The sequence below is a fragment of the Pseudogymnoascus verrucosus genome, assembly GCF_001662655.1.
Source record: "Pseudogymnoascus verrucosus strain UAMH 10579 unplaced genomic scaffold scaffold_1, whole genome shotgun sequence".
Lineage (NCBI taxonomy): Eukaryota > Fungi > Ascomycota > Leotiomycetes > Thelebolales > Thelebolaceae > Pseudogymnoascus > Pseudogymnoascus verrucosus.
Window position 1 is genome coordinate 1,075,396 of NW_017263652.1, and position 24,485 is coordinate 1,099,880.

The 24,485-nt window shown below is 46.7% G+C and overlaps 8 protein-coding genes across 8 annotated transcripts; 3 read left to right on the forward strand and 5 right to left on the reverse strand.

Moving 5' to 3' along the window:
- Positions 1–848: 848 nt before the first annotated feature.
- VE01_00369 (uncharacterized protein) lies at positions 849–2,139 on the reverse strand. Its single transcript, XM_018269901.2, has one exon. The coding sequence runs from the start codon at positions 1,770–1,772 to the stop codon at positions 1,017–1,019; it is 756 nt and encodes a 251-aa protein (XP_018135263.1). The 5' UTR covers positions 1,773–2,139; the 3' UTR covers positions 849–1,016.
- A 333-nt stretch (positions 2,140–2,472) lies between these two features.
- Positions 2,473–4,110, reverse strand: VE01_00370 (uncharacterized protein). The gene has a single exon (XM_018269902.2). The coding sequence runs from the start codon at positions 3,901–3,903 to the stop codon at positions 2,524–2,526; it is 1,380 nt and encodes a 459-aa protein (XP_018135574.1). The 5' UTR covers positions 3,904–4,110; the 3' UTR covers positions 2,473–2,523.
- A 621-nt stretch (positions 4,111–4,731) lies between these two features.
- Positions 4,732–6,680, forward strand: VE01_00371 (uncharacterized protein; the record flags this gene model as incomplete). Its single annotated transcript, XM_018269903.1, has 7 exons — positions 4,732–5,043; positions 5,098–5,460; positions 5,524–5,750; positions 5,800–6,125; positions 6,248–6,372; positions 6,442–6,531; positions 6,585–6,680. 7 exons carry the CDS (start codon positions 4,732–4,734, stop codon positions 6,678–6,680), a joined length of 1,539 nt encoding a protein of 512 aa, XP_018135573.1.
- A 540-nt stretch (positions 6,681–7,220) lies between these two features.
- On the reverse strand, positions 7,221–8,008 carry VE01_00372 (uncharacterized protein). The gene is made up of 2 exons (XM_018269904.2): positions 7,748–8,008; positions 7,221–7,691 (listed from the first exon to the last, which is right to left on the reverse strand). Exon 2 carries the CDS (start codon positions 7,637–7,639, stop codon positions 7,256–7,258), a length of 384 nt encoding a protein of 127 aa, XP_018135572.1. The 5' UTR covers positions 7,640–7,691; positions 7,748–8,008; the 3' UTR covers positions 7,221–7,255.
- Positions 8,009–8,803: 795 nt separating this feature from the next.
- Positions 8,804–10,740, reverse strand: VE01_00373 (uncharacterized protein). Its single transcript, XM_018269905.2, has 3 exons — positions 9,960–10,740; positions 9,420–9,903; positions 8,804–9,302 (listed from the first exon to the last, which is right to left on the reverse strand). The coding sequence occupies exons 1-3, from the start codon at positions 10,471–10,473 to the stop codon at positions 8,966–8,968; spliced, it is 1,335 nt and encodes a 444-aa protein (XP_018135571.1). The 5' UTR covers positions 10,474–10,740; the 3' UTR covers positions 8,804–8,965.
- A 9-nt stretch (positions 10,741–10,749) lies between these two features.
- On the forward strand, positions 10,750–12,353 carry VE01_00374 (uncharacterized protein). The gene has a single exon (XM_018269906.2). It carries the CDS (start codon positions 10,871–10,873, stop codon positions 12,263–12,265), a length of 1,395 nt encoding a protein of 464 aa, XP_018135578.1. The 5' UTR covers positions 10,750–10,870; the 3' UTR covers positions 12,266–12,353.
- A 149-nt stretch (positions 12,354–12,502) lies between these two features.
- VE01_00375 (uncharacterized protein) lies at positions 12,503–13,460 on the reverse strand (the record flags this gene model as incomplete). Its single annotated transcript, XM_018269907.1, has 2 exons — positions 12,503–12,508; positions 12,609–13,460. The coding sequence occupies 2 exons, from the start codon at positions 13,458–13,460 to the stop codon at positions 12,503–12,505; spliced, it is 858 nt and encodes a 285-aa protein (XP_018135577.1).
- A 3,020-nt stretch (positions 13,461–16,480) lies between these two features.
- On the forward strand, positions 16,481–23,658 carry VE01_00376 (Type I Iterative Polyketide synthase (PKS)). Its single transcript, XM_059463266.1, has 6 exons — positions 16,481–16,936; positions 17,133–18,512; positions 18,658–19,164; positions 19,306–22,100; positions 22,159–22,967; positions 23,016–23,658. Exons 1-5 carry the CDS (start codon positions 16,840–16,842, stop codon positions 22,162–22,164), a joined length of 4,785 nt encoding a protein of 1,594 aa, XP_059320157.1. The 5' UTR covers positions 16,481–16,839; the 3' UTR covers positions 22,165–22,967; positions 23,016–23,658.
- The last annotated feature ends 827 nt before the right edge of the window (positions 23,659–24,485 follow it).

A 24,485-nucleotide genomic window follows, 5' to 3' on the forward strand; every position in this document is an offset into this window, starting at 1 on the left:
GATACGGCAAGCCCTCAATTACTTCAATTCACTTTATGCCGAATGATCATATAGGTAGGTCTACCGCTACAAGAATTTCGCATGGGCTTTCCGCAGCGTTTTTGAGGCTCGATATATGCAGCGGAGTATTTCCAGCCGGTAGCTTCCACGTCACGATCGAGAGCTTGATACCTGAGCAACCCTCATTTAGCAATTATGTCCCGGAGTGACTTTGATTGGATGGAGTAATTGGGCTATGAAAACAGGATGGCCTAAAAGCAAGTGGCATCTCGTTCTTACTTTGGCTCGCCGGAAACTCCGCTGGGAAAGTCCGCTCGGACATTGAGCAAAACTCGTTCAGTAAAATCACTTCAATGCTTGTCAACGGTCAAGTCCTGAATGGACTTTCTTTCCGGAGCTTCTAGCACAAGTAAAGAGATTCTGCGTTGCCCTCTGAAAGCACTTCGTATTGGCATGAAGTCGGATGAATATTCCGAAGTTTCCCAGGCATGTACTCATGTTTCCTGGCGCTGGAGCTGTACGATTTTGCTGCAATATTGTCCTCCTCACAGTAAGTGTGTTCCTGGCCAAACACAAAATTAAAGCGTAAACACTCCTGTGAGTGTTCATATTACACTCCCAGCCTTCAAACCTAGACCCTTGACTCTTGAGACCCGTGATTTCAAGTGAGTTGTGAAGATCAACGTTTTCTCGGACTTCTGTCGTAATTTTCGGTTGGGTGAGATGGATATGTCCCTAGCTTTACATCAATTTCTTGGAATTAATTCCTCGGCGCTCTCACTTTGACAGGCCCGACCTAGACATTGTATCACACAAGAGAAAATCACTGAAAAAGAGTGGAATTTAGGGCCCGCACGAGAGTTCTCTGGGCATTTCAATGAATTTGAAGTTTTGGATTCAAAGCTAAAACATCGGTATTCATGAAAAGTACGCAGCAACTATTGACCATATACCCTAGCCGAATCATCTGAACTTCAAAGTCTTTCCTGAGCCCGCCCAGTAACACTTTTTGAATCCTATTGAATTAAAGCTCCTCCGCTGGTGCTGACTGTGCTTCCAGTGTTGTTAAAGTCTCTCATCAAGTAGATGTACGCCTCGCCAACCTCCTCGGCAGTACCAGCCTTGCCCAGCAGAGCAATTTTGGTGTACATTTGTAGCCGTTGAGCGCGCTGCTCATCATTGCCCCACATCTCTGTATCTGTAGCACCAGGAGACACACAGTTGACGCGAATAGGAGCCAAATCCAGCGCCAGCGAGCGAGTGATGCCAAAGAGCAAAGCTCCAAAGGCGGCTCCCATAGTGTAGCCCTTGACTGGCTTCTCGGCAACGCGACCACTGGTGAAAATGAGTGAGGACTTGTAGCTGGGGTTCAGAAAGCGAGACGCAAGTTTGGCCAAGAGCATGGGAACCACCAGACCGAACTGGCCGCTATTGCTCAAGTAATCGGCTGTAACTTGGTCAAGTGGCTTGAGATTGAGTGAGTTGGCTGTGTACACAATGTGGTCGAGCTTGGTGCCATTGGAAGTGATTTCGGTGAGGAACTTGACCAAATCTTCCTCAATTCGGGGTGTGTCGAGGTTAATTGTGAAGCCACTGACTTTGGCAATAGGAGCTGCATTTTGGAGGGTCTCGACAGCCTTGGCGACCTTGGTACTGTTTGAGGAGGCAATGAATACGTGCACTCCTTGCTCTAATGCCAGCTTTGCAACAGCTGCTCCAATACCGGATGAGCCCCCAAGGACGAGAATTGATTGGCCTGAGATTGAAGGCATGATGCAAGAAGTTAAGATGCAGGATGCAGGATGAGATGATTTAGATGTTATCGTGCAACGAGTTGATTGTTATCGCAGAATGCTCTCAAACTAAGAGGATTTAGCTGCCAAACTGGGAGATAGAGTAAGAAGCTTGCGAGGTTCTGGTGATTATTTGATTTCTTAGTGAGAGTGAGGGCGATGGTGAGGTTGTTGTTGATTTGATGAACGGCAGTTACGGTTAAATCAAGCCTCGCCATGCAAAACAAATACATCCGGGCGGCATTCGGAATTCCTACGCAGTTGAAAGCCGATCGTTAAAACACAACAGCTGGCTTTACGGAGTTTGTCTTTATCCCTCACAGGGTGGCTCAGCTGTCGGTTAGCGGCGCAAAACGTGCACGCCGCAGGGAAGCCTTACGAGTTACACCACCTGCACATTGTCGGCGCCAAGGCCCTGTGTCTCATGGGAGCTTACCCCCTCTCTTCTCAAAGCGGCCCAGTCATATGTGGACGGTATTTCTCACCAACTCCACACGGCCATCGGTATGACTTTTGTTCCGAAGGCTCATATCAGGCGGAAGACAACATCACCTCACTCTACTCGCCAAATTGTTCAAACAAGGGTCAAGTGAAAACGAGTGAGAGCAAGGGAATAAAATACGTCTAGTGATCGATGCTTGACTCTAATTTCTAGACAATATTGCATTGATTTGACACTATCTAGCCCTCCAAATGCATAAAGATATCCCGTGTATTATCCTCTTCAACTTCAAAGCTTAGCAACGATCTCCGGAATCAATGTTGAGGTATAGTTCCACAACGCTACAGAGCCCAACACAATTTCCATCCCCGCATACCAGGTATTTCGGTAACCCTGGAGCTTATAAAGTTCATGCCAGGTTCCGTTCTTGATAGCCTCAGATGGGAATTTTGAATACCAGGGAGTATGGCTTGCAAACTCGATCAACTCCGGTTCGGTCGATACCCCAGTCACTGCATCAGCAAATGCCTTTATTGATGCCAGAGTTTTGGCCCTAGCCTGTGCGTAAGGCATAGGCTCGGCGTTGAACATATAGAATCTGTAAAAGCCTTCTATGGCCGTGGGAGTTAGGCTGTTGATTGCTGGTGCTGTGGGGAGGTTGTAGAGGGTCTCTGGTGCTGCATTCTTGTATGTCACGCCTGCGGGTAGACCAGAGATTTTGACAATACCGGGCCAAAGACCCTCAGCTACGAAGTGCGAAAGGATGGAGTTTTCTTTAGTATCGAGTACAAATGGAGCCAGGTTCTTGGCAGTGGGTGGAATGGTAATAAGAAGTTGTTTCGCGTTGATTAGTTTCTTCCCAGTGGGGGTCGAAACGACGAGTTGACTCCCATAACTATTGCGCCGTGCTGATGTCACGGTAGAGCTCAGGAGAACACTTTTCTGAAGCACTTTGAGGGCATTGATGTAGATGATGTGGTTGCCCTTTTCACTGACAACCCCGATGGCAGTAGTGTGTACTCCTAACTCCTTTAGTCCAACATTGCTGATCACGTTCAGTGTGGGTAATTGGAGCATCGCTGTGCTGGAGAACATGTAGATGCTGTAAGCAACATCTTGCAGCGAGTACTTGACGAGAAAGTCTCCAAAAGAAGAGTAGAGGTCGGGATCTACTGGGGCGGCAAGATCTTTTGTCCATTCCAGGAAAGGATATCGCTCGAGCTGGGTAATATACGGCCCAAAGTTGAAGCTTGGAGTGAAGTTTGTCAGAGGCTTTCCGGTGGTAAAGTCCGTATAGACAGTAGCATTGGTGTACGAGGGCATTGGAGACCCATTGTAGGTGACACCAAGGCGATCGAAGTATTTTGTTGCGACAGACGTGTTTTCATACCGCTGGACTCCATAATCAATTGCGGTGCCTGTTGCTGGGTCGATGTACGTTTCCGTATGGCCTCCCAATTCTCCCTGTTTCTCCACGACAATCACGCTCTTTCCCAGGTCACGCAGCGTAATCGCTGCATACGTTCCAGTTGCACCACCTCCAATGATGGCCACATCTACATTGACAACATCTGCCTTTGCATAAGTGCTGGCATCAAACTCAGTTGTGTAGCCATTGACCGCTGAAACAACGTTTAAGCCCAACAGAGATACTTTGAATAAATGCATAGTGAGATGAAAGAACTAGCAAAGATGTCTAGATGAAATTGAATGAAGATGCGATGATCGGATGAGCATACGGGGATCAGAGCATTGTATACAGGTCTGAAGAACCCAGGACTCGTGGGTGTCCGCAGCAGAAGGAGAGGAAGGACGGGATACTCAGCTCTCTCCAGCTGTCAGATCTGCCACCAATCAGCTGAATGTTATGGTAAGCTGATCGAGTTGTCCACGAAAATTAGCCATCGTTCAGCATCATATCACTAGGTTACCCAATTAAGATCTGGATCCTGGCGGACTTTTCGCCCGACTTTCCGGCCCCTTGAAGGTTGCTTAACTTGCATGACATGATATTCAAATCAGCCTCAAGTCAGCCCCCGGAAAAAAAAGGGTTTGTGGCTTTCCAAACACTCTTATTACTCCACGGGGTTACAAGGTCAGGCCAACAAGGACACAGTGGAACAGTCCAATTTAGCCGAGGGTGCCTCTATTCATCCACCGCCCTACTTCTAGTATCGTTCTGGACTCGAATTACATCGACTTACACTCACACTACTCCTTCCATAGCATCAACCAATCAAACATCTAGTATCTTTTCGTTAGAAACTCCGGAAATTATTAGCTAGCCTAATACTGCGATTGGGTCTAAGAACATCATTGAGAGGAGTAAAGATGAGCATCGTATTTGATAGTTCAAAGTGGAATGACTCTGAGAAAAGTGATATGATAGATACCATCAGCCAATTAATTCCTGGCCGTATAATTCTCAGACAGTGGTTACTTTAGAAGTCAATTAGACCCAACGATCTACTTTCATTACAGACAGACATAGTCATAATGACGGTGCTATCGGACCTTGCAGGTGCTTCCCCCAGCGCCCTAGTGGCACTGGCGATCTCTCTGTCTCTGTACACATGTTATAGTGTGTTTATATCATACTGGAGACTCCGCGATGTACCGGGACCATTCTGGGCGAAATTTACTGATTTCCAACGAATGTTCTGGGTCAAGACGATGCGTGCTCAGGAGATCCATCGAGAAGCACATGAGAAGTATGGAGACTGCGTCCGATTTGGACCAAACACCGTATCCCTGTGTGATCCAGCAATGATTCCTATCCTCTATCCCATGAGGAGTGGCTTCCCCAAGGTATACTTCCAGTATCTATTTCACACCCAGACACCAATGCTGATAAGACCATAGAGTTTGTTCTACCGAGGAATTATGCCTTACGCAAAAGGCGGTGCTTTCCCTGCAGTTTTCACTACTCAAGACGAACAAATGCACAAGACTCTGAAAACACCAGTGGCATCTCTTTACTCTCTGACTAACGTGATTAATTTCGAACCCTTCATCGATGAAGTGCTTGAGGTTATGTTTAACCAGCTGGATGCCCGTTTTGTTGAAACATTTGCGGTCTTTGATCTCGGAGATTGGATCCAGTACTTTGCTTTTGATGTCATGGGTACAATGACCTTTTCGAAGCGATACGGATTTCTGGAAAATGGAAATGATGCAAACGGCCTTCTCCGTGCTATATGGGACTTCATGTTGACTATTGGCCCGGTATGTTTTTTCTCATACGGAACGCATTTTAAGCTGTGAAAAACCTGTCTAAAATCATTTAAGATGACGCAGTTTCCGAAATTGGACAGAATTCTCTACAAAAGTTTTATTGCCGATATATTGAAGAATCAAGTTGCTGTCCCAATTCTGAGAATTGCATCAGAAGCTGTCGAAGCGCGGCAGAAAGATGCGCAGAAATTTTCCGTCGATGAAAAGAAGACTCCTGGGAAGGGCGACTTCCTGTCTCATTTCATCAGGATCCAGGAAACCAACAATTCCATTCCGGCTTGGTAGGTTAAGCTCCTCACTCCTTCTGGTGAAAGACTAACAAGTAATAAGGGCATCGAAGACATGGACATTTTCAAATGTTATTGCTGGCTCAGATTCCACAACTGTAGTCATGCGTACTGCTGTATACCACCTTCTCGCCAATAAAGACTCTCTTGCAAAATTGGTTCGAGAGTTCTGCGAAGTAGATGCAAAGTCTGGTCTCACTCGCCCATTTCCAAAATGGAATGAGGTGAAAAATCTCCCGTATTTGGATGCCTGCGTGAATGAAGCTGTTCGTCTGCATCCTCCATTTGCACTTCCTCTAGAGCGTGTTGCACCAAGGGGTGGAGTGACCATTAGTGGACATCATTTTCCAGAGGGTACATGCATTGGGAGTAAGCCTATTTTAATCTTACTTTATTATCCGATTTTCTTAAACCTTGCCCTTGGAGAGGATTTCGTTCTGATTCCATTCTGATTTCATTCATTCCCAGAGAAGTTACGCTAACTTTTCAAGTGAATCCCTATGTTGTCAACAGACATCGCCCGACATTTGGTGAGGATGTTGATGCGTGGAGACCAGAGCGGTGGCTTGTAGATGACCCGGCTTTGAGAAAGAAGCTCGAAGGGAGTGTTATGACTGTATGTCTCGTTTCGGTCATGTTTCAATTACGAGGAGTACTAGAAGACTTTGCTGACTGTCATTGTTAGTTTGGTGCCGGTAGACGCACATGCATCGGCAGATATATTGCTTTCTTGGAAATTAAGAAGCTTTTGCCTGCCCTTTTTTTGAATTACGACGTAAGTCCCCTCTTGCAAGCTCGGAATTTGTACCCACTCTAAATTTCACACAGATCGAGCTTATTGACCCAAAATCATATTTTGTAGAGAGCTCTTACTTCTTTAGACAGGAAGGCATCGATGTGCGGATCCAGAGGAAGGTGTTCTAGTTCAAGGCAAACCGTCGGGGACCACACAGTGACCGCAATCAAAGGGAGGTAGTTAAGCCTATTTCAACTCATTACCCATGTATCTAGCTACAAGTATTTCAGGAGCATGAATGAAAATAATATGAAGCTGGACATAGAATTGCCCAGTCTAGTGCCCGCTAGACTTTCCTGTTACTACTCATGAGCTTCTTGAGTGTGTTTTTCTAAACTCCACAGATTAGTCTTTTCTGAGTATAATTCATTCCTAGTACAGTCAAATAGGTCGCTGATCTGCTATGGATGCCACTAAGATAGTTTTATAAGCCTTTATCTAGTTCTTTGGCTATCATGGTGAGATTACTACTAATTGTCTGGACACTGGAGGCTTAGAAGTTTTTCACGCCTATGGCTGACAACAATATGAATCTTTAGGAAGGCCAAATCATTGATATCTCAAAAAGGGAACACACTGAAAAAAAAATATATATATATATGAAGAAACACCGCGATATCAAGAGAGCAGGTCAAGGCGTTGTTCTTATTACGAGTCTACAAAACGATCCCTACAGTATCCACCAGCACGATTTCTCCCCGGCTCAATCCTTTGTGGTAGTATATGTCCCACTCAATAAAACAGCCCTGCCCTTCGAGTGGATTGGAACTCCCAGCTTTCCTTCCATGGTCTTTCTCGCCTCGGGAACCTCAATCTTCGCCATGAATCTCTTTGCTGCAGCTTCATCTTCAAATTCAATTATAGAGATGCCGTCAAAAGGGAAGTCCTCCTGTTCCCCCACAATAATGTCGGCAGGGTAGCCAGGCTCTTCAGAGCGCTTGACGTACATTCGGGTGTGTGATGTGGGAAATGTATCACCGGCATTGTTTTTGATGATGTTGATGATGTCTTGTTCGAAGTGTTTCTCGAAAACGGCAGGACTTTCATCGGGTTTGCGTGTGAAGACAACGAGTGCTCTGTACGGCATTGTGGCGGGGGCTATTAAACGGAATGGGCTGAGCTAGGACGCGAAATTTATGCTTTTGCTATCTTTCAGCGTGGTCCATATCAAGTTCTGGAATGAAGGCTTGCTTACTTTTTAGAGTTAAAGGGTATGGGAGCTCTGGTACCACTGTTCGTTCAAACCCGATTAGCGATATGTCCACACAGTAATGTCACTTATAGTTCAATAGCATGGAACAGCCTCCATTGTGCCATTCCAGGCTGGACAGAGACAGAGCCGTGTAATAACTCCGCATAGGGGCTGACAATCTAAATAAAGCGGGGGTCTGTAGATGGAGTATTTCGTGGCATGAAATTCTCCGATGCGATTACATTATGGAGTTTTTTTGGAGACGACATTGCCGATTGCGGAGTTAATGTTTCGTAGAAGCCAACTGTTTGGTGGGGGGGCACAGCGTCCGATGTTCAGCGGTCATAGCCCGCAATTCCACAGCTGACACGGCAGACTTTACCGACTCTGACTCTCTAGAGTCGGCTGGCACCAGAGTAGAAATGGATAGGGAATGAATACGAAATAGAGCTTTATTGTTCGCCACTATGGCAATTAGAAAGTCCGATTTGTTAATCTCTGGAAAGTATAACATATTTCACAAGCGAATGAGGCACACAAGCGAGTGAGGCACAAAAACACAAAAATCTGACTATTACTACTACTACTACACCACCACCCTATAACAGAGCTCTTGCCTTATTCAGAGAGTAGAAGGTTAGCTATTTCTTGTACAGCTTGCAGCTAGGGCAGAAATCTATATAAATCTTTGTTAAGGATATACTAAACAAGAGCTAACTCTTTGTACAGAGTCAACTTATATAAGTTAGAGGTATAGTTGCATTACAAAGGCATACTGTGAATTTGTTAGCAGAGGGTTTCTAGGTCTATATTATATAATACTGCAGCACCCTAGACACTTTGAATCTAGCCCTGCTTAATTGCTTAGATAGTATTCTACCCTCTTTATTAGAGTATTAGGCTTGTGTTAGTAGTGGCATAGTTGACTGTAGTTAAGTTTACATGTTCTAATGTTTTTGTAGCTTACTTGCTTATATGCCTCACTTACTTTAATTAGCTACTTTATAAGTGTAAAATCATAAGATAATAGATTGTTAGTTAATAATCATAGAGTCAAAAGGAGGACTTTGGTTTTCGTCACTTGATATAGCCTGAAATCAGCCCTAATCGTATAGACTTAACCTATATTTTCTTTTAATAAGCACAGCTACAAAAACGCACAGGAACTGGCAAAAAAACAACGAAAATCAAATAGAGAAACATACATCTGCATAAGTAGTCTTATTCCACACTCCCCAGAAGCTTCTGAAACGCACTCTGTGCCTCCTGCAACATGGCCTGCTGGTCCCAATGCCAGATTCGGTGAGATCGCCAAGTAAGCTCAGCTTGACATTTTTCCCAATCCCGCATTGTCTCTGGATACCTCCATTCTAGCACCTGTCCGATCACCCGGCTACTCTCCGCCACCCATTGTGAACGCTCTTTCCGCACATGGGAGTATGCGTTGAGAGCCGCTCTCACAGCAGCAGCTCGGTTGAGCTTCGAAAACAAAGCAACATTAGCCAGCAGTGTCGACAAGACTAAACCGTCCTCAATTCCCATACCAGCGCCGGCTCCACTATACGCAAATTAGTATGGGAATCAAATAATAAATGAACTGGTGAACAGCTGCCCAACGGCTTGGAAGCTGCACGCTTTTCTGACTTTGGGAAATGCAGGCAACAATTCGACGTACTGATGAGGAGAAGTGGCATGTGCTGCATCTCCAGCAATGCACACCCGGCCCTTTGCAAAGGTTGGTGTGGGGTTGTCGACGCTGTCAAAAATTCCCCATAGATCGGGTGTAGGATTCCTCTCAATCATGGCCTTTATGAGGTTCCGGACGGGGGCGCCAAAATCTTTGTAGGCCTCGATAGCTTTCTGCCCACCTCCCTTCCTAGTTAGCTGTGTTGGGTCAGGCCAATCACTTGGATCCTCGATCAAAGCGACCACATTGATCATCTTGCCGTGAGCGATTGGGACAGTGACAACATGGCCACCTGGTCCGAGATGCATGTGCCGATTGCGAGCTTTGAAGTCTCCCAGAATCTCTATAGCTTGGTCCATGGGAACCACATCACGCAAGGCGTACTGGTGATTGTAGGAAGGCTCTGCTGCTGGATGGCTCTCACCCAAAATCAACTTTCGTACCCGGCTCTTGATACCATCACAGCCAATAACTGAAACCATGAAGTAATTAGAGTACGGATCAAGTCGAGAGCAGGCACAAACTTACCAACATCCGCTTGAGCCGTGCTGCCATCTTTGAAGTGCATCTGAACCTTTGCACCGTCGCCTGGATCCACAATGTCTACGATTGACTTATTGAACTGGATAATCTCCGGGGGTATGAGTTTGAGCATTTCATCGAGAAAGTCCGCCCGCACACAGCCTTCAAAACCTCGATAGCCAGCATGTAACTTAAATATGAGCTCCTCAACATCACTACTGTACCCATCCAGATATAATAGCCAGTCATTTGGATTTTTTGGGTCACCGTTTGCGGTCGTTACTTTCTGCTGGGCAGCAAAAGCACCTGGGTTCAGCAACTGCAGGGCCTGTTGAGTGTTTGGAGTGAAACCGATCCCTGCCCCAATAGGGCGGAAAGCAGATGTTTTTTCGTAGAGCTTCACTCTTATCCCACGATGAAGTAGTCCAGTGACGAGAGCTAACCCCACAATTCCTCCGCCAACGACTGCAACTCCGAAATGATCGTCATCATGGCATCCATTCTCCTCCGCCGTTGTCATCTTGTCTGATAGCCGCCCAGGTAGCTCTGTAATTGTTTGGTGAATACCTTCTTAAACAAACTGGTTGCCTCTACAGCGACATCTTAAAATCTGAAAGTTAACGTCAACAATAAGAAATTTCGGAAAGTTTTCAGTGATGATCCTTACCTAGAATATACTATGCATATTGTTACTAAATATGGCAATAGTCTTCAGGTATCAGGGTTGTTAGACATACTCGGAGTATGTATACTCCAGTCACAGAAACCCGAGACTCAAACAATCTATATACTTACTCTCTCCGCAGATGAACTAATCATGGAGTGAAATCAAATACAGCCAAAACTTCATTCCACGCAATACTTCAGATTCTGTTTTTTCTTCTTCTTCGGGAATTGTTCAATACACACCGGCGAAAATGGGATCCATTGCAGAAGACTACAACAATTTTGCTCGATACCAAGATATCTTTGGCCAGCTTCGTCTCTTGAAGAGCTACACCCATTTCCTCCTCTGTTTTCCCATTCCAGAAGGCACATCGCACGACACGATTGTTGAAGGGCTCAGATCGGCAACCCTCAAGGTCACTTCAACATTCCCATGGCTCACGGGCAAAGTTATCAACGAGGGCAGCGGGAAGGGGAGCTCAGGCCTCTTCAAAGTAGCCCACTGTCCACAATGGGAGCCTCCAAACTCAATTCTGCGGGTGAAAGATTGTTCGCATATCTGCCCGTCTTTCGCTGAGATTATGAGAGAAAAGGGGCCCATCAAATTCTTTAATCCAAAGGATCTTGCTCCCACCGTTGCATTTCCCCAGAGCTATCAAGAGACAGATGATGATCCAGCTTGTGTTTTTGCGCTGCAGGCAAACATTGTTGAGGGAGGTCTACTGCTGGACATTGCCGCACAGCATAATATCATGCCCGGCGGAGGAATCCTCCAATTTTTGTCACTTCTATCGAAGGTGATGAATGGAGGCGAGATCACTACCTTTGAGATTGAGCAGGGAAATCGAGACCGCCGAAACATGGTGAAGCTGCTGGGGCCGGACGAACCTATCATTGATCTCGGTCGTTACCGTCGGCCATCACTTCTCGAGGCTTCCATCCCCGCTGTGCCCGCGCCTCATGGAAAATGGTGCATGTTCAGGTTCTCAGCCGCCAGTATCAACGCCCTGAAGAAAATGGCCAGTGACACATCAAAGTTCGTTGAAGGTATCACCTTTGTCTCGAGCAACGACACTCTCACCAGCTTCATCTGGAAACGCATTGCGGCCATCCGCCTTCGTCGCATGGTAGACCCAAATGCCTCCTCCAAGTTTGTCAGGGCGGTTGATGTCCGACCAACAATGGGCGTGCCGAATGAATACATGGGCCACATGGTCTACAACACTTTCACGACGCTCACCATGCGCGAGGTTGACGAGCTGCCCTTCCCAACGCTGGTGTCGTTGATGCGGAAGAATCTCCAGGAGGATGTGAACGAGTATGCCGTGCGAAGCTTTGTCACACTTCTCGATCGCACCCCAGACAAAACCACAATAATGTACGGTGGCGAGATGCAACCAGACACCGATGTCGCCTTCACATCTCTTGCTCAGTCAGACCTGTACAATGTTAGCTTTGGTGCCTTAGGAAAGCCTGCTTTACTCAGAAGACCAAACTTCATCCCTCGTACCACGACTTCCATGATCTTCCCCAAGGCACCGGATGGTTCTTTAGATGTGATGGTGTGCTTGTCAGAGGATGACCTGGACCAATTAAAAGCTGATCCTGTGTGGAGCTCTCATACTGAACTCATTGATAAAGACTAGATGGCAAAGTGATTCGTAGTATGAGATTGAGGTATTTTTTTTTGGATGTCGAGCACATTTTATTTCCTACCTTATGTAGAGAGCTGCAATAAAGTTAACACTTTGACGTACCTTCTTCACTCTCTTACTACAAGTAAGCTCTGTGTAATCGTAAAGACTGACTGGATACGGTCTCAATGCAGTTTTATTACGTTGGGGATCGACTTTCTGATCACCTCTAACATCTCTGGTCTGCGTTTACATCTCACGCAAGGCTGAACCCCAGTTAAATAAATAACATCTTTCTCGAGACATAGTAAAACCTGATGTTCCAGTATCACTCTAAAACTAAAAACTAGCATACCCAGCTAAACGCATTGAGGTCCTCAAAGACACCCGTCTGTTCACTGAGGTCCAAAATCTGATCAACAACGGCAGAAACATCGCCACTCCTCAACGGCACGCGATGATCACCATCCCAGGATACTAGCCGTACGCTTTCCTTCTCGAAGAACTCCTCCATGAACCGCTGATGCATTTTCAGTCCTGGATCAAACTTCCCATGGACATGAATGGTAGGAATACGAAGAACGTAGTGAACAAAACATTTTCGGTTCAAAGATCCAGCGTCATAACTGCTGAGAGATGGCGTAGCTGCGTCGTGAAAGGCGGACGTCATGACCAATTCTGGATCCATGGACACCAACGGCCCTCTTCCCGCCATTATTACAGCAAAGCGGAAGTTCAACTTTCTTTTGTAGCCACCCCAAGGGAGTCGAGCCCCTAATTTATCCGCCAGAATTTGCTGGTGGAAGAGCAGCGAGGCACACATCTTCGCCCCTTGACTGAAACCCAACAATGCAACCCACTCCCCTGTCCCCCCTTTCCGGTCGTCCTCATTGATAGCTCGCTGAAGCGAGTCCTCAATATCCATCACAGCCTCATCTGCGGTGATCTCAGGGTGATCCAGCGTCCATCTGAGCCAGCGGCGGAATGGAGCCCAGTCGGCGTAGACTGACATAACATCGGGCCCTGCCTGGGAAGAATAAGGGGCATCGGCGAAAACGAGGCGGAAGTGAGCCTTAAGCTGGGCATTGAGTTTCCGACATTGCGCTTGAAATATCTTGGCATTAGAACCTCCGCCATGAAGACATAGAATTCGAGGCAGGTGAAGACTCGGGTTATCTTGTGCTTCTTGGGTGAAAGCAAGTGGCATGTTGTATGACAGTCGATGTTCCGGGAGTGTTAAAAAGAGGAATCTTTTCGTCGGTGGGAATTGACATTGTCTGTACGAAATAACGATAAACAGATCATAGTAGGAAGTCAAGTTGAATTTGCTGTTAAGCCCACTTCATCGTCCATACAGAGTAAAATAATCGACCACGGCGACCCAAAGCCTGAGTTCTCAGGTGCCGGTAAACGCAGTGCTGTACACGCCCATGCCGGTCTAGTAAGAATATTGATCTCTGAATATTCAGCTAGATACTGCAGAATCGATCGAGCGAGACGTCACTTGTAGAGGCTGGAGTTAAAATAACTTAATCTCGGGGTATTTGACAGGAATGGGAGTTATAAATAGTCCGGGACAGTATTACACAGACAGCCGTCAGCATCTACCGATCCGAGCCACATCAAAAGTCCGATTGGTGACATAGTAATCAACACAAGAGAGTAGAGTATTAGCGACACGTTGGTACGAAAGGAGTTTCTTGGGGGTTTTGGGGCCGGACTTTTTTCATTTTTCGCCGAATCTCGCATGTAAAGTAGTGAATTTGAGGAAGCTGCAGACATCTACATGCCGTTTTCTTCTCTGGATTCTCCATTGGTGTTGTAAGCATTACTGGGGTATGCATGCTTGGGAGAATCCTGGTGCTCTGGAGGAAGCTACTTCCAGCCAGACTAGTATCGTAGGAGAGGGATGAATCAGATGGGCACTTCAATTTGTCCGCAAATTTCCTAAAGAGACACGGGCTTGCTGGAAACAAAACGCACGCAAGACTCTATGAATTAAAACTCCGTGGGAGAGAATACGGCTGTGAATACTGTACAGTCAACCGGTGATATCTGTCGCTTCTCTACAGGTCATCGAGTGCCTTCAGTTTTATTTCTCTCCCTGGAATTATTGTGTGCAAAATAAATGATCATCGCTACTGCGGAATATTGTCCAATCGCAACGTAACAGATACCTTGTCACTGACACAGGTCTTCAGACGAGGCTCCCATCCTTTTTGGCGACTCCAACATACGCAAAAATATAGAGCAAAATGGTCTCATACTCGTCACTCCCTGGGGAAGCCGGCACTATCCTGATTTTTGGATCTCAAATTCTCGACTTCGATGGAGAGTCGGCTATTCAGCTCAGATCTCGCATCTTAGAAACTCCCAAACTTCATTGGTGTCTGGAGACCATTCTTGAGTTACCGGAGCATTGGAAAACGATCGCAAAAGCGGTTCCGGGTCTAGAAGGATTCCCAGGCCTGAAGTACTTGGAGGGATTCGGCCACTGGCTCAAGGAAGGGAGATTTCCCGGAGAATCCTTCCCTCTACCCAATATTCTGCTCACCCCTCTTGTTGTTATAACCCACCTTGCGCAGTATTCGGCATTTATCGAGACTCTTCTGTCTCAAAGCGAAGATGGAGGAAACTGGGCAGCGCTGCTGAATCACAAATTTGAGACTCTGGGATTATGCACTGGCCTTCTGAGTGCAGCAGCTGTTTCAAGCTCTGTAAATCAAGCGCAGCTCCAGAAGCATGGAGCGGTGGCAATACGGATGGCGATGGCAATCGGGGCATTTGTGGATATGAAAGATGCCGAGGAAGGTCCCAAAGGGAGATGGAAATCATTCTCCGTTAGATGGGCCTCAATGGAGGCAGGCGAGCAGATGTCGAGAATATTGAAAGAATACTTTCCAGAGGTACGGCGGCACACAAACTAAATTGGCTCGGCCGCGTTCTGGCTCAACTGATGTGATCCAGGCATATATCTCAGTAGTTGTGGAAGACAAAAGAGCGACCATATCAACCCCAAGCACCACTGTCGCTCCACTCCTCGAGCATCTGAAAGATGCCGGCCTGGCTGTAGCTGAAATTTCTCTCTCTGGCGGCTTTCACTTCGAAGGAAATCGCGAAGATGCCGAAGCACTTGGTCGAATGTTCGATTCGAGTCCCGCATTTACACTTCCCGCCGCTCTGGAGATGGTATTACCTTCTTTTTCAAACACGGGTGGAGGTCACATCAACACTGGAAAGCTGCACCAAGTTTTGACCCGATCCATGCTCGTGGAGCAATCCGACTGGCAGCAAGCATTCGCATCGCTCCAGTCTCACACTTTAACGCATAAGAACCTTGTAGTATGTTTTGGAAGTGAGCGTTGTGTCCCGGCAGGTCTAGCACGAAAACTTGGCCCTCGTCTGATTCACATCGCTGACCTTGATTTGCATCATGAATCAGCCCAGCTGTCTGCATCCTCATTCGACTGGAGAAAGATTTTGAGTGATAAGGACAGTCTGGGATCAGACGAGGCAGTTGCTGTAGTTGGGATGTCTTGCCAGTTGCCTGGGGCTGCAGACCTGGAAGAATTCTGGGCTGCCCTTTGTGCGGCAAAGTCGCAACACACGGAAGTCCCAGCAGATCGATTTGATTTCCAGACTACCTGGCGAGATCTGGACACCAAGAGAAAGTGGTACGGCAACTTCATCGACGACCACGATGCATTCGATCACAAGTTCTTCAAGAGGAGCCCGAGAGAAATGTCGTCCACGGATCCCCAGCATCGGCTGATGCTCCAGGCGGCATATCAGGCGGTCGAGCAGTCCGGGTACTTCAATATGAGGTCCAAGGACCAAGACAGGCACGTTGGGTGCTATATCGGGGTCGGCCTGGTGGACTACGAGAACAACATTGCGTGTTATCCGCCAACGGCGTATGCGGCGACAGGCAATCTGAAGAGTTTTGCAGCGGGCAAGATCAGCCATTATTTCGGATGGACGGGGCCAGGGTTGAGTAAGCAGATCTTCTCTTTTCTTGACGTTGTTGCGTTGCGTTTCGTTGCATTACGACTCATTTCATTCTCATCGATTCCATGCTCCGTGGTAGGAAATTTCTAGGAGGGAGGAGGAGAGGAGAGGAGAGGAGTTCCCTTGGCAAGCCGTGGTATGTGATCGCTTGCTTAGGTAATCATCGTGACCCCTCCCTGTTTCTCACATCTCATCTCATCTCATCTCATCTCATCTTCTCTTCTCTTCTTTCTCGCCTCACTCTAGTCCAGCTCCCACGTCGTTGTCTCTGTTATTGTCTCTAACGCCCTACCTCTTCTCCTGCTCCTCTCTACCTCTTCTCCTGCCCCTCTCTACCTCTTCTCCTGCCCCTCTCTACCTCTTCTCTCATCTGTCGTCTATCAATTCTCCCAAACGCATGTCTTGACTCGTTGTCTCTGTCTCTTCTCCTGTCTCTTCACTATCGATCAACTTGCTAATCGCATCGCATCGTAGCTATCGACACCGCATGCTCGTCGTCAGCCGTGGCTATTCATCAAGCATGCAGAGCCATTTTGACGGGCGAGTGCTCTGCGGCCCTGGCTGGCGGGGTCAACGTGATGACAAGCCCGGAATGGTTTCAGAACCTCGCGGGAGCCTCATTTCTCAGCCCGACGGGCCAATGCAAGCCGTTCGACGCCGAGGCTGATGGGTATTGTAAGTTGCTATTCTGATTTGAGGAGGTCTAATGTTCCTGTGTGTTTTTCCTATCCTAGTGTGATTTCGTACGGCGTGCTGGCGCAGGAATCCTTCGATCATGTTATACGACTACAGTACATTATGGCCATAATACCCATCGATACAATGCAGCCAGCTGTCGAACGAGATACATCGCTAACCTTGTGCTTCATAGGCCGCGGTGAGGCTGTTGGTGCCGTCTTCTTGAAGAAATTGTCAGATGCTATCGCGGACGGCAACCAGGTGCTGGGCGTCATTGGCGCCACGGGCGTTTATCAGAACCAAAACTGTACGGCCATTACAGTACCCAACGCCATCTCTCTCTCACAGCTGTTTCGCAATGTGACGGGCCGGGCAGGGCTTCAGCCGCAGCAGATCTCCCTTGTGGAATGCCACGGCACCGGAACCCAAGTGGGAGACCCAGCCGAGTATGACAGTGTTCGCCAGGTATTTGGTGGTGCAGCTACAGGTCGCACCGACACCCTTTCACTGGGCTCAGTCAAGGGTCTTTTGGGCCACTCGGAGTCCGCCTCTGGAGTAGTGGCATTGATCAAGACGCTCTTGGTCATCGCCAAAGGAGCCATCCCACCGCAAGCCAGTTTCCACAACATCAATCCCGCAGTAAACCCGCTCCTAACAGACAAAATTGACATTGCAACAGAGCTGAAACCATGGGAACCACCGTTTCGAGCAGCCCTAATCAACAACTATGGCGCATCGGGTTCCAATGCCTCACTGGTAGTAACTCAGGCGCCTTCCTCTATGGAATTCTCTAGGGTGGCTGTACAGTCCTCCGCTGCCGAATATCCATTCTGGCTCTGCGGGTTCGATGATCAAAGCCTACGGCGATATGCTACGAGATTTCTGGAGCTTCTCGAGTCAAAAACAATATGCGGCAATGAACTCAGCCTTGCCAATCTGTCTTTCCAGGTGTATCGACAGTCCAATCGATCCCTTGGTCAAGCCTTGCTGTTCAGCAGCCGCTCCATACAGGACTTAAAGGACAAATTGAGGGAGATTGGGACAGGAGACAGAGGCGTATCCACAATGTCGCGCCCATTATCAACTAGTCCTGTCATCCTTTGCTTTGGGGGCCAAATATCCAGATCAGTTGGCCTCGACCAAGAGGTTTATGGTCACGTTAAGATCCTTCAAAAGCATCTCGATCACTGTAATGAAATCTGCATCTCATTAGGACAGGAAAGTATCTATCCAGATATTTTTCAGAAAGCTCCAATCACGGACATCGTCAAACTGCAAACCATGCTATTCGCTCTTCAGTATTCTTGCGCAAATGCTTGGATCGACAGCGGAGTGCAGGTTGCAGCCGTCGTCGGACACAGCTTTGGCGAGCTTACTGCCATGTGTGTTTCAGGTGTTTTGACCCTAAAAGACACGGTGAAGATGATTGCTGGTCGAGCACGCCTCATCCAAGACCAATGGGGCACTGATAAAGGAGCAATGATGGCAGTCGAGGCCAATCTTGAAGAAGTGGAAAAGCTTCTATCTGATACAAAAGAGGCATACCCAGAAGAGTCTGTTGCAACCATTGCATGTAAGTGCAGATTTTTCTGGAAAGTCATTCGGAATTTTATTTTCTTCCCTGAGCCTAAGACAATTTGCCTCGGAAAGCTGTACTCTTTGGTATCGCTCAGATGCTCAGAAAAGTAGTAAACTGACTCTAAATGTCTGATCAACAGGTTTCAACAGTCCTCGAAGCTTCACACTTGCAGGTTCATCCAAGTCGATTGGCAATGTCCTAGACATCGGGAAGGGGAAAAAATTCTCGGTTATTAAGATGAAACGGCTCAATGTCACTAACGCCTTCCATTGTCGACTCGTCGATCCTTTGCTATCAGATTTGCAGAAGTTAGCGGAGCATATCGTTTTTCATGAACCCAAGATTCCACTTGAGCGGGCGACGAAAGATGATGCACCTCCTAATTTGAGCTCTACATTCGTAGCATCGCACCTGCGCGATCCCGTCTACTTCAATCATGCCATTCAAAGACTATCGACTAAGTATCCTTCAGCGATTTTTCTTGAAGCTGGTTCCAACTCGACCATCACGAATATGGCAAATCGAGCTTTGTCATCTTTGAAAGGATTCCACTTTCAGCCCGTCAACATCACCACCGACGGCGCGGTTCAGTTGCTATCAGATGCCACCCTGGCACTATGGAAAGAAGGGCTGGATATATCATTCTGTAAGTTTCATGTTCTAGGAAGAATACTTGCTCTTTTAGCGTCCTCCTGGATTGCTTGCTCCGACGTGCACGTCAAATTCCACATGTAGTCCTTGAATGCTTCAAATCAGTGAACTAACTTCAATTTTTTTTCTCCGATAGGGGCACATCACTCTATCCAAATGCCAGATTACCCACCTATTTTCCTTCCACCCTATCAATTTGAGAAGTCGAGGCACTGGATGGAATTGAAGAAACCAAGGAAAGTGATGAGTGAATTGCTGCCAGGACTTGCTGAAGCCAACAAAGCGCCACCTGCCCTCTGGACATACATGGGATATCAGGGTTCAACGCAAAATAGGGTCCGGTTTCGAATAAACACGACCAACGACAAATATCAGCGCTACGTCTCCGCCCATGTGATTGCACAGACTGCCCCGATATGCCCCAGCACATTTCAGCTTGTCATTGCCATAGATGCACTGATGAGCTTGGTGGTAGACGATGCGAAGACTTCCAAATTGTCGCCAGAACTCCACGGAATGGATAGCCATACGCCTATGGTCATAAACGACAGCAAATTCGTCTGGCTTGATGCAGAAAGGCATCATAGTGATCCTCTCATCTGGGACTGGAAAATTGCCACTTCCGACTCAGCTGTGGGCTCATCAGATGAAACTCTTCACGTCTCTGGAAGAATCGCCTTCCGGAATGTGGCCGATGCTGATTTTAAGGCCGATTTTGCCCGGTATGAACGCCTCATTGGCAGAAGGCGGTGTCTCGACCTCTTGGACGGCCATCAAGCAAATGGGGTGATTCAAGGGCCCCGAAACATCTACAAGGCATTTTCAGACATTGTGCAATACAATCATGAAGTTTACAAAGGGCTTGAGAAGATTTCTGGGACAGAGTCAGAGTCGGCGGGCCGTATTAGGAAGCAACACCTAGGAGAAACATGGCTGGACTTAGGCCTAGCCGACTCGTTTTGTCAAGTTGCTGGCATATTCTTGAACAGCATGACTGATCATTCAGACAACGAAATGTACATCTCGGACAGGATCGATCACTGGACGCGATCTCCACTAGTGACCACTCTTTCACAGCCAAAAATGTGGGAAGTTTTTGCCTGTCATCAACGCCCCTCGGAGAAAGAGTACATCAGTGATGTTTTTGCCTTCGATCCAAGCAATGGTCAATTGGTAGAAGTGATTCTTGGAATTCACTATGTGCGTGTCTCCAAGGCCGGAATGGGAAAGCTCTTGTCAAGATTATCTCTTGAATCGAAAGATAACCATACACCATATTTACCGGCGCAGGTAGAGATTCCAAAAGTAAACGGCATAGTAAATGGATTTCATCAGAAACAGCCAGATCTTGCCTTTCAGCCCGCCCCAACGGAGTACAAGTTATCCCAAACAACCCCGCCAGTCCAGGATATAGAGGGTCCTACACGAAACATGCTATGCAATCTTTCAGGCCTTGAGCCAGAGGCAGTCAAGATCGACTCAGACCTCGTGGACCTTGGAATTGATTCTCTGATGGGCATGGAACTGGCTCGAGAAGTCGAGGGCATGTTTAAAATCACTTTGGAAATATCCGATCTCCTGGACCTAACCGACTTTCAAAGTCTGATTGACTGCATCAAATCCACCCTTGGCATGCCAGTCGGCGGGGTGTCAGATAATTGTGAGGAAATACTGATGGCCGAGACAAAATCCGAAGCCACTTTAGTAACACCAAAAGTCAACGGTGCGAAAATGGGGCCAGCAGCTAATGGGGCTCATTCCTACACAAACGGGGACACGCCTTCTTCGGAATCACGAATTCCTGCAACAGTGGTCCTGGACATATTCTCAGAAACGAAACAAGCGACGGACGATTTCATTGAAGAAAATGGATTTTCTAGCTATGTACATCACGTACTGCCCAAGTCGACTGAAATGTGCGTTGTTTACATTCTAGATGCCTTCGAAATATTAGGGTGCTCTCTGCGTACTGCCCAGCCAGGCCAGATCGTTGACCGGATTCAGCATCTCCCGTTTCATGAGCAATGCGTCGATACGTTCTACGATATTTTGGAAACCGCACGACTCGTTGACTTGGATGGCCCCAACATAGTCCGAACAGCTATTGCAACCCCAAAGAAATCCGCACAAACATTGTTGGAAGAGCTTCTCCGCGACTCACCCATTCACGGTTATGACCACAAGCTCACCGCTATAGCTGGCAGAAAGCTTGCAGAAACCTTGACCGGGAAAGTCGATGGGGTGCAGCTCATTTTCGGTGATCCAGACACAAAAGAGGTGGTCTCCGGAATGTATGGCAAATCTCCTATCAACGTGACATGGATCAAACTAATGGAAGATTTCCTAACTCGATTCCTGCTCCGTGTTCCGAAGCAAGAAGGCCCGATCAAGATATTAGAGATGGGGGCAGGCACTGGAGGCACCACGGCAAGACTCGTTCCACTCCTTGCCAGTTTAGGCGTGCCCTTCGAGTATACAATAACCGACTTATCTGCATCTCTTGTTGCTGCTGCTCGAAAGCGCTTTAAGCAATACCCATTCGTGAAATTCAAGGTACTCGACATTGAGCAGCAACCAACGGGAGACTTTGTACACAGTCAGCATCTTGTGATTGCTACAAACTGTGTTCACGCCACGCATAGCTTAGCGACATCTACAAAGAACATCCATACTCTTTTGCGTCCGGATGGTCTACTCATGATGCTTGAGATGACCAAGACGCTGCCATGGATTGACTTGGTGTTTGGCTTGCTCGAGGGATGGTGGCTATTTGATGATGGCCGTAAGCATGCTCTTGCGCCTCCAGAGATCTGGGAAGAGACTTTGCAATCGGTTGGGTATGGTTATGTCGATTGGACTGATGGGCATCTCCCTGAGACCGCAATTCAGCGTATCATCATTGCCCTTGCGTCTGGGCCAAGATATGAACGGGTACTTACGCCCCCCAAACTCCTTCCAAGCAATACAACTGACTGTGATGCCCGTCAAGTTGTAGTCGATTCATTCGTCGAGAAGTATAGCCAAGAGTTCATCTCGCAAGGCGCTTTGAATACAATCGAGGGCAGGAACGACAGGGTTGATACATGTGTACTTGTTACTGGAGCGACAGGAAGTTTGGGTTCCCACCTTGTTGCATATTTTGCCAGCCAGCCCAATATCAAAACAGTAATCTGTCTGAACCGGCCGAAGGGAATTGGGCGTGTACCCCGGCAGCAGCTGGCTCTAGAGTCAAGAGGCCTCTTCCTCAACTCGAGTGAATTATTAAAGCTCAAAGTACTTGAATGCGATACATCCAAATCAAGACTGGGCCTTGCCAACGACGAATACACGGACCTGGTGAACTCAGTGACGAATATTGTCCATAATGCATGGCCGATGAGTATCACGCGCCCGGTCAAAGCATTTGAATCCCAGTTCAAAGCCATGCGGAACCTACTCAATCTTGCCCAAGAATGCTCTGATAAGCATCTTCCTAAGGGACACAGGTTTGGGTTCCAGTTCATCTCATCGATTGCGACAGTTGGTTGCCATCCTTTCGTCAGCGGGGAGACACTCGTACCAGAGGAGAGAATGACAGTGGAATCAGCGATGCCAACAGGATATGGGGACGCCAAACTGATCTGTGAGAGGTTGCTGGATGAAACTTTGCACAAATGCCCTTCAAGATTTCGGCCTATGGTTGTACGAATTGCGCAGATTGCTGGATCAAAGACAAGCGGCCACTGGAATCCAGTAGAGCATCTTGCTTTCGTCATTAAATCGTGTAAGACTCTAAAAGCTATTCCTGACTTGAGTGGGGTTTGTATTTCTTCTGGGCTTTTGAGGTCTATCCTAATAGGGCTATAGGATCTATCATGGTATCCTGTGAACGACGTTGCAGCCACCTTAGGAGAACTTCTCCTCGGGGATGTGACACCCTATCCAATCTACCACATTGAGAATCCAGAGCGCCAGTCGTGGAGTGAGATGATTGAGGTGCTAGTTGAACTTCTGAATATCCCACGCGCCAACATTATCACATTCGAAGCATGGCTCGACCGGGTTCGGCAATTCCCTCCAAGCTCCGCAGATACTGAAAATCCAGCTGCCAGATTGGTTGAGTTCCTCGAAGCACATTTTGTGCGCATGTCTTGTGGTCACTTGATTCTTGATACAGCTCATAGCAGGCAGCATTCGGAGACGCTTAGGAATTCAGCGCTAGTAGGGAGAGAGCTAGTAGCAAAGTATGTGCAGGCTTGGAAGGAGATAGGGTTCTTGCATGATTGAAATGGGATATCAGGTTTGAATAGAAGAACGTCATCTTACGGAAAGCCAATTTCAATTACATGTGAAATAACATGACGCTTCTCAATCTGATAGAATATCAAGAAGCCCCTTTTCACCCTGAAGTTGAGCCGCCTGTGCGGGTGTCAGCTACCCTCTATCTTACTAGGCCCTTATAAAATTTCTATAATCTAAGCCTATAATAGGAATAGAGGTTAATATAAAGATAAGATATATAGTTGCATATTAGCCTAATATTCACTTCTTTAGGTAAGATATATAAGGTTAATTCCCTAAACTTACATTATATATATATACCTAATTTCCTATCTAGTAATCTTATAGTTTAAAGATAACAGCCTTACTACCTATAAGTTGTCCTTTTCTATAGATAAATAGACATTAGATATAGTGTAAAGAACTAACTTTATTAATCTCTATATAGATCACTTTAGCTATAGCTAGGCCTTAGTATAATTTATAAAATTCTTAGATAAATAGCACTCTCCCTAAGTTAACCTACTATTATAGACAGATCCTACTACTAAAATAGATTAGAAGTTAGTTATAGAAAACATAGATGCACCTAACTGTCTTAGAGTACTTCATTACTAACAAACTATAGGCCTTAGAGCTAGTAAAGACATCTTACTTCCCTAGTAGTATCATTTAGGTCCTACTACTTAAGCTACTTAATTAGAATGCATTAAGGAATCTATTTTAGACAAGACTACATACATAGCTTACTTCCTAGCGTTAGGGAAGTTGTAGCGTGTGTAATCTTCTATAAGTCCTTAGATGCCTTTAATACTTGTTCTTAAAGTATGTATAATAACATTAGTAGAATCTCCTATACTTCTTTAAGTTCCTAGATCCGCTTTACTTCTTCTTCATAAAGGGCTTTTATCTTAGTTAGCAGTTCTATATTCTCTCCTTTAATTCCTATCATCTTAATCTCTTAAGCCTCTCTTATAGCCACTTCTACGTTAAATCTCCTATACTACTCTTTAGAGCTAAGTTAAAAGGCAATTATATTACTAGAAGGACGTTCTC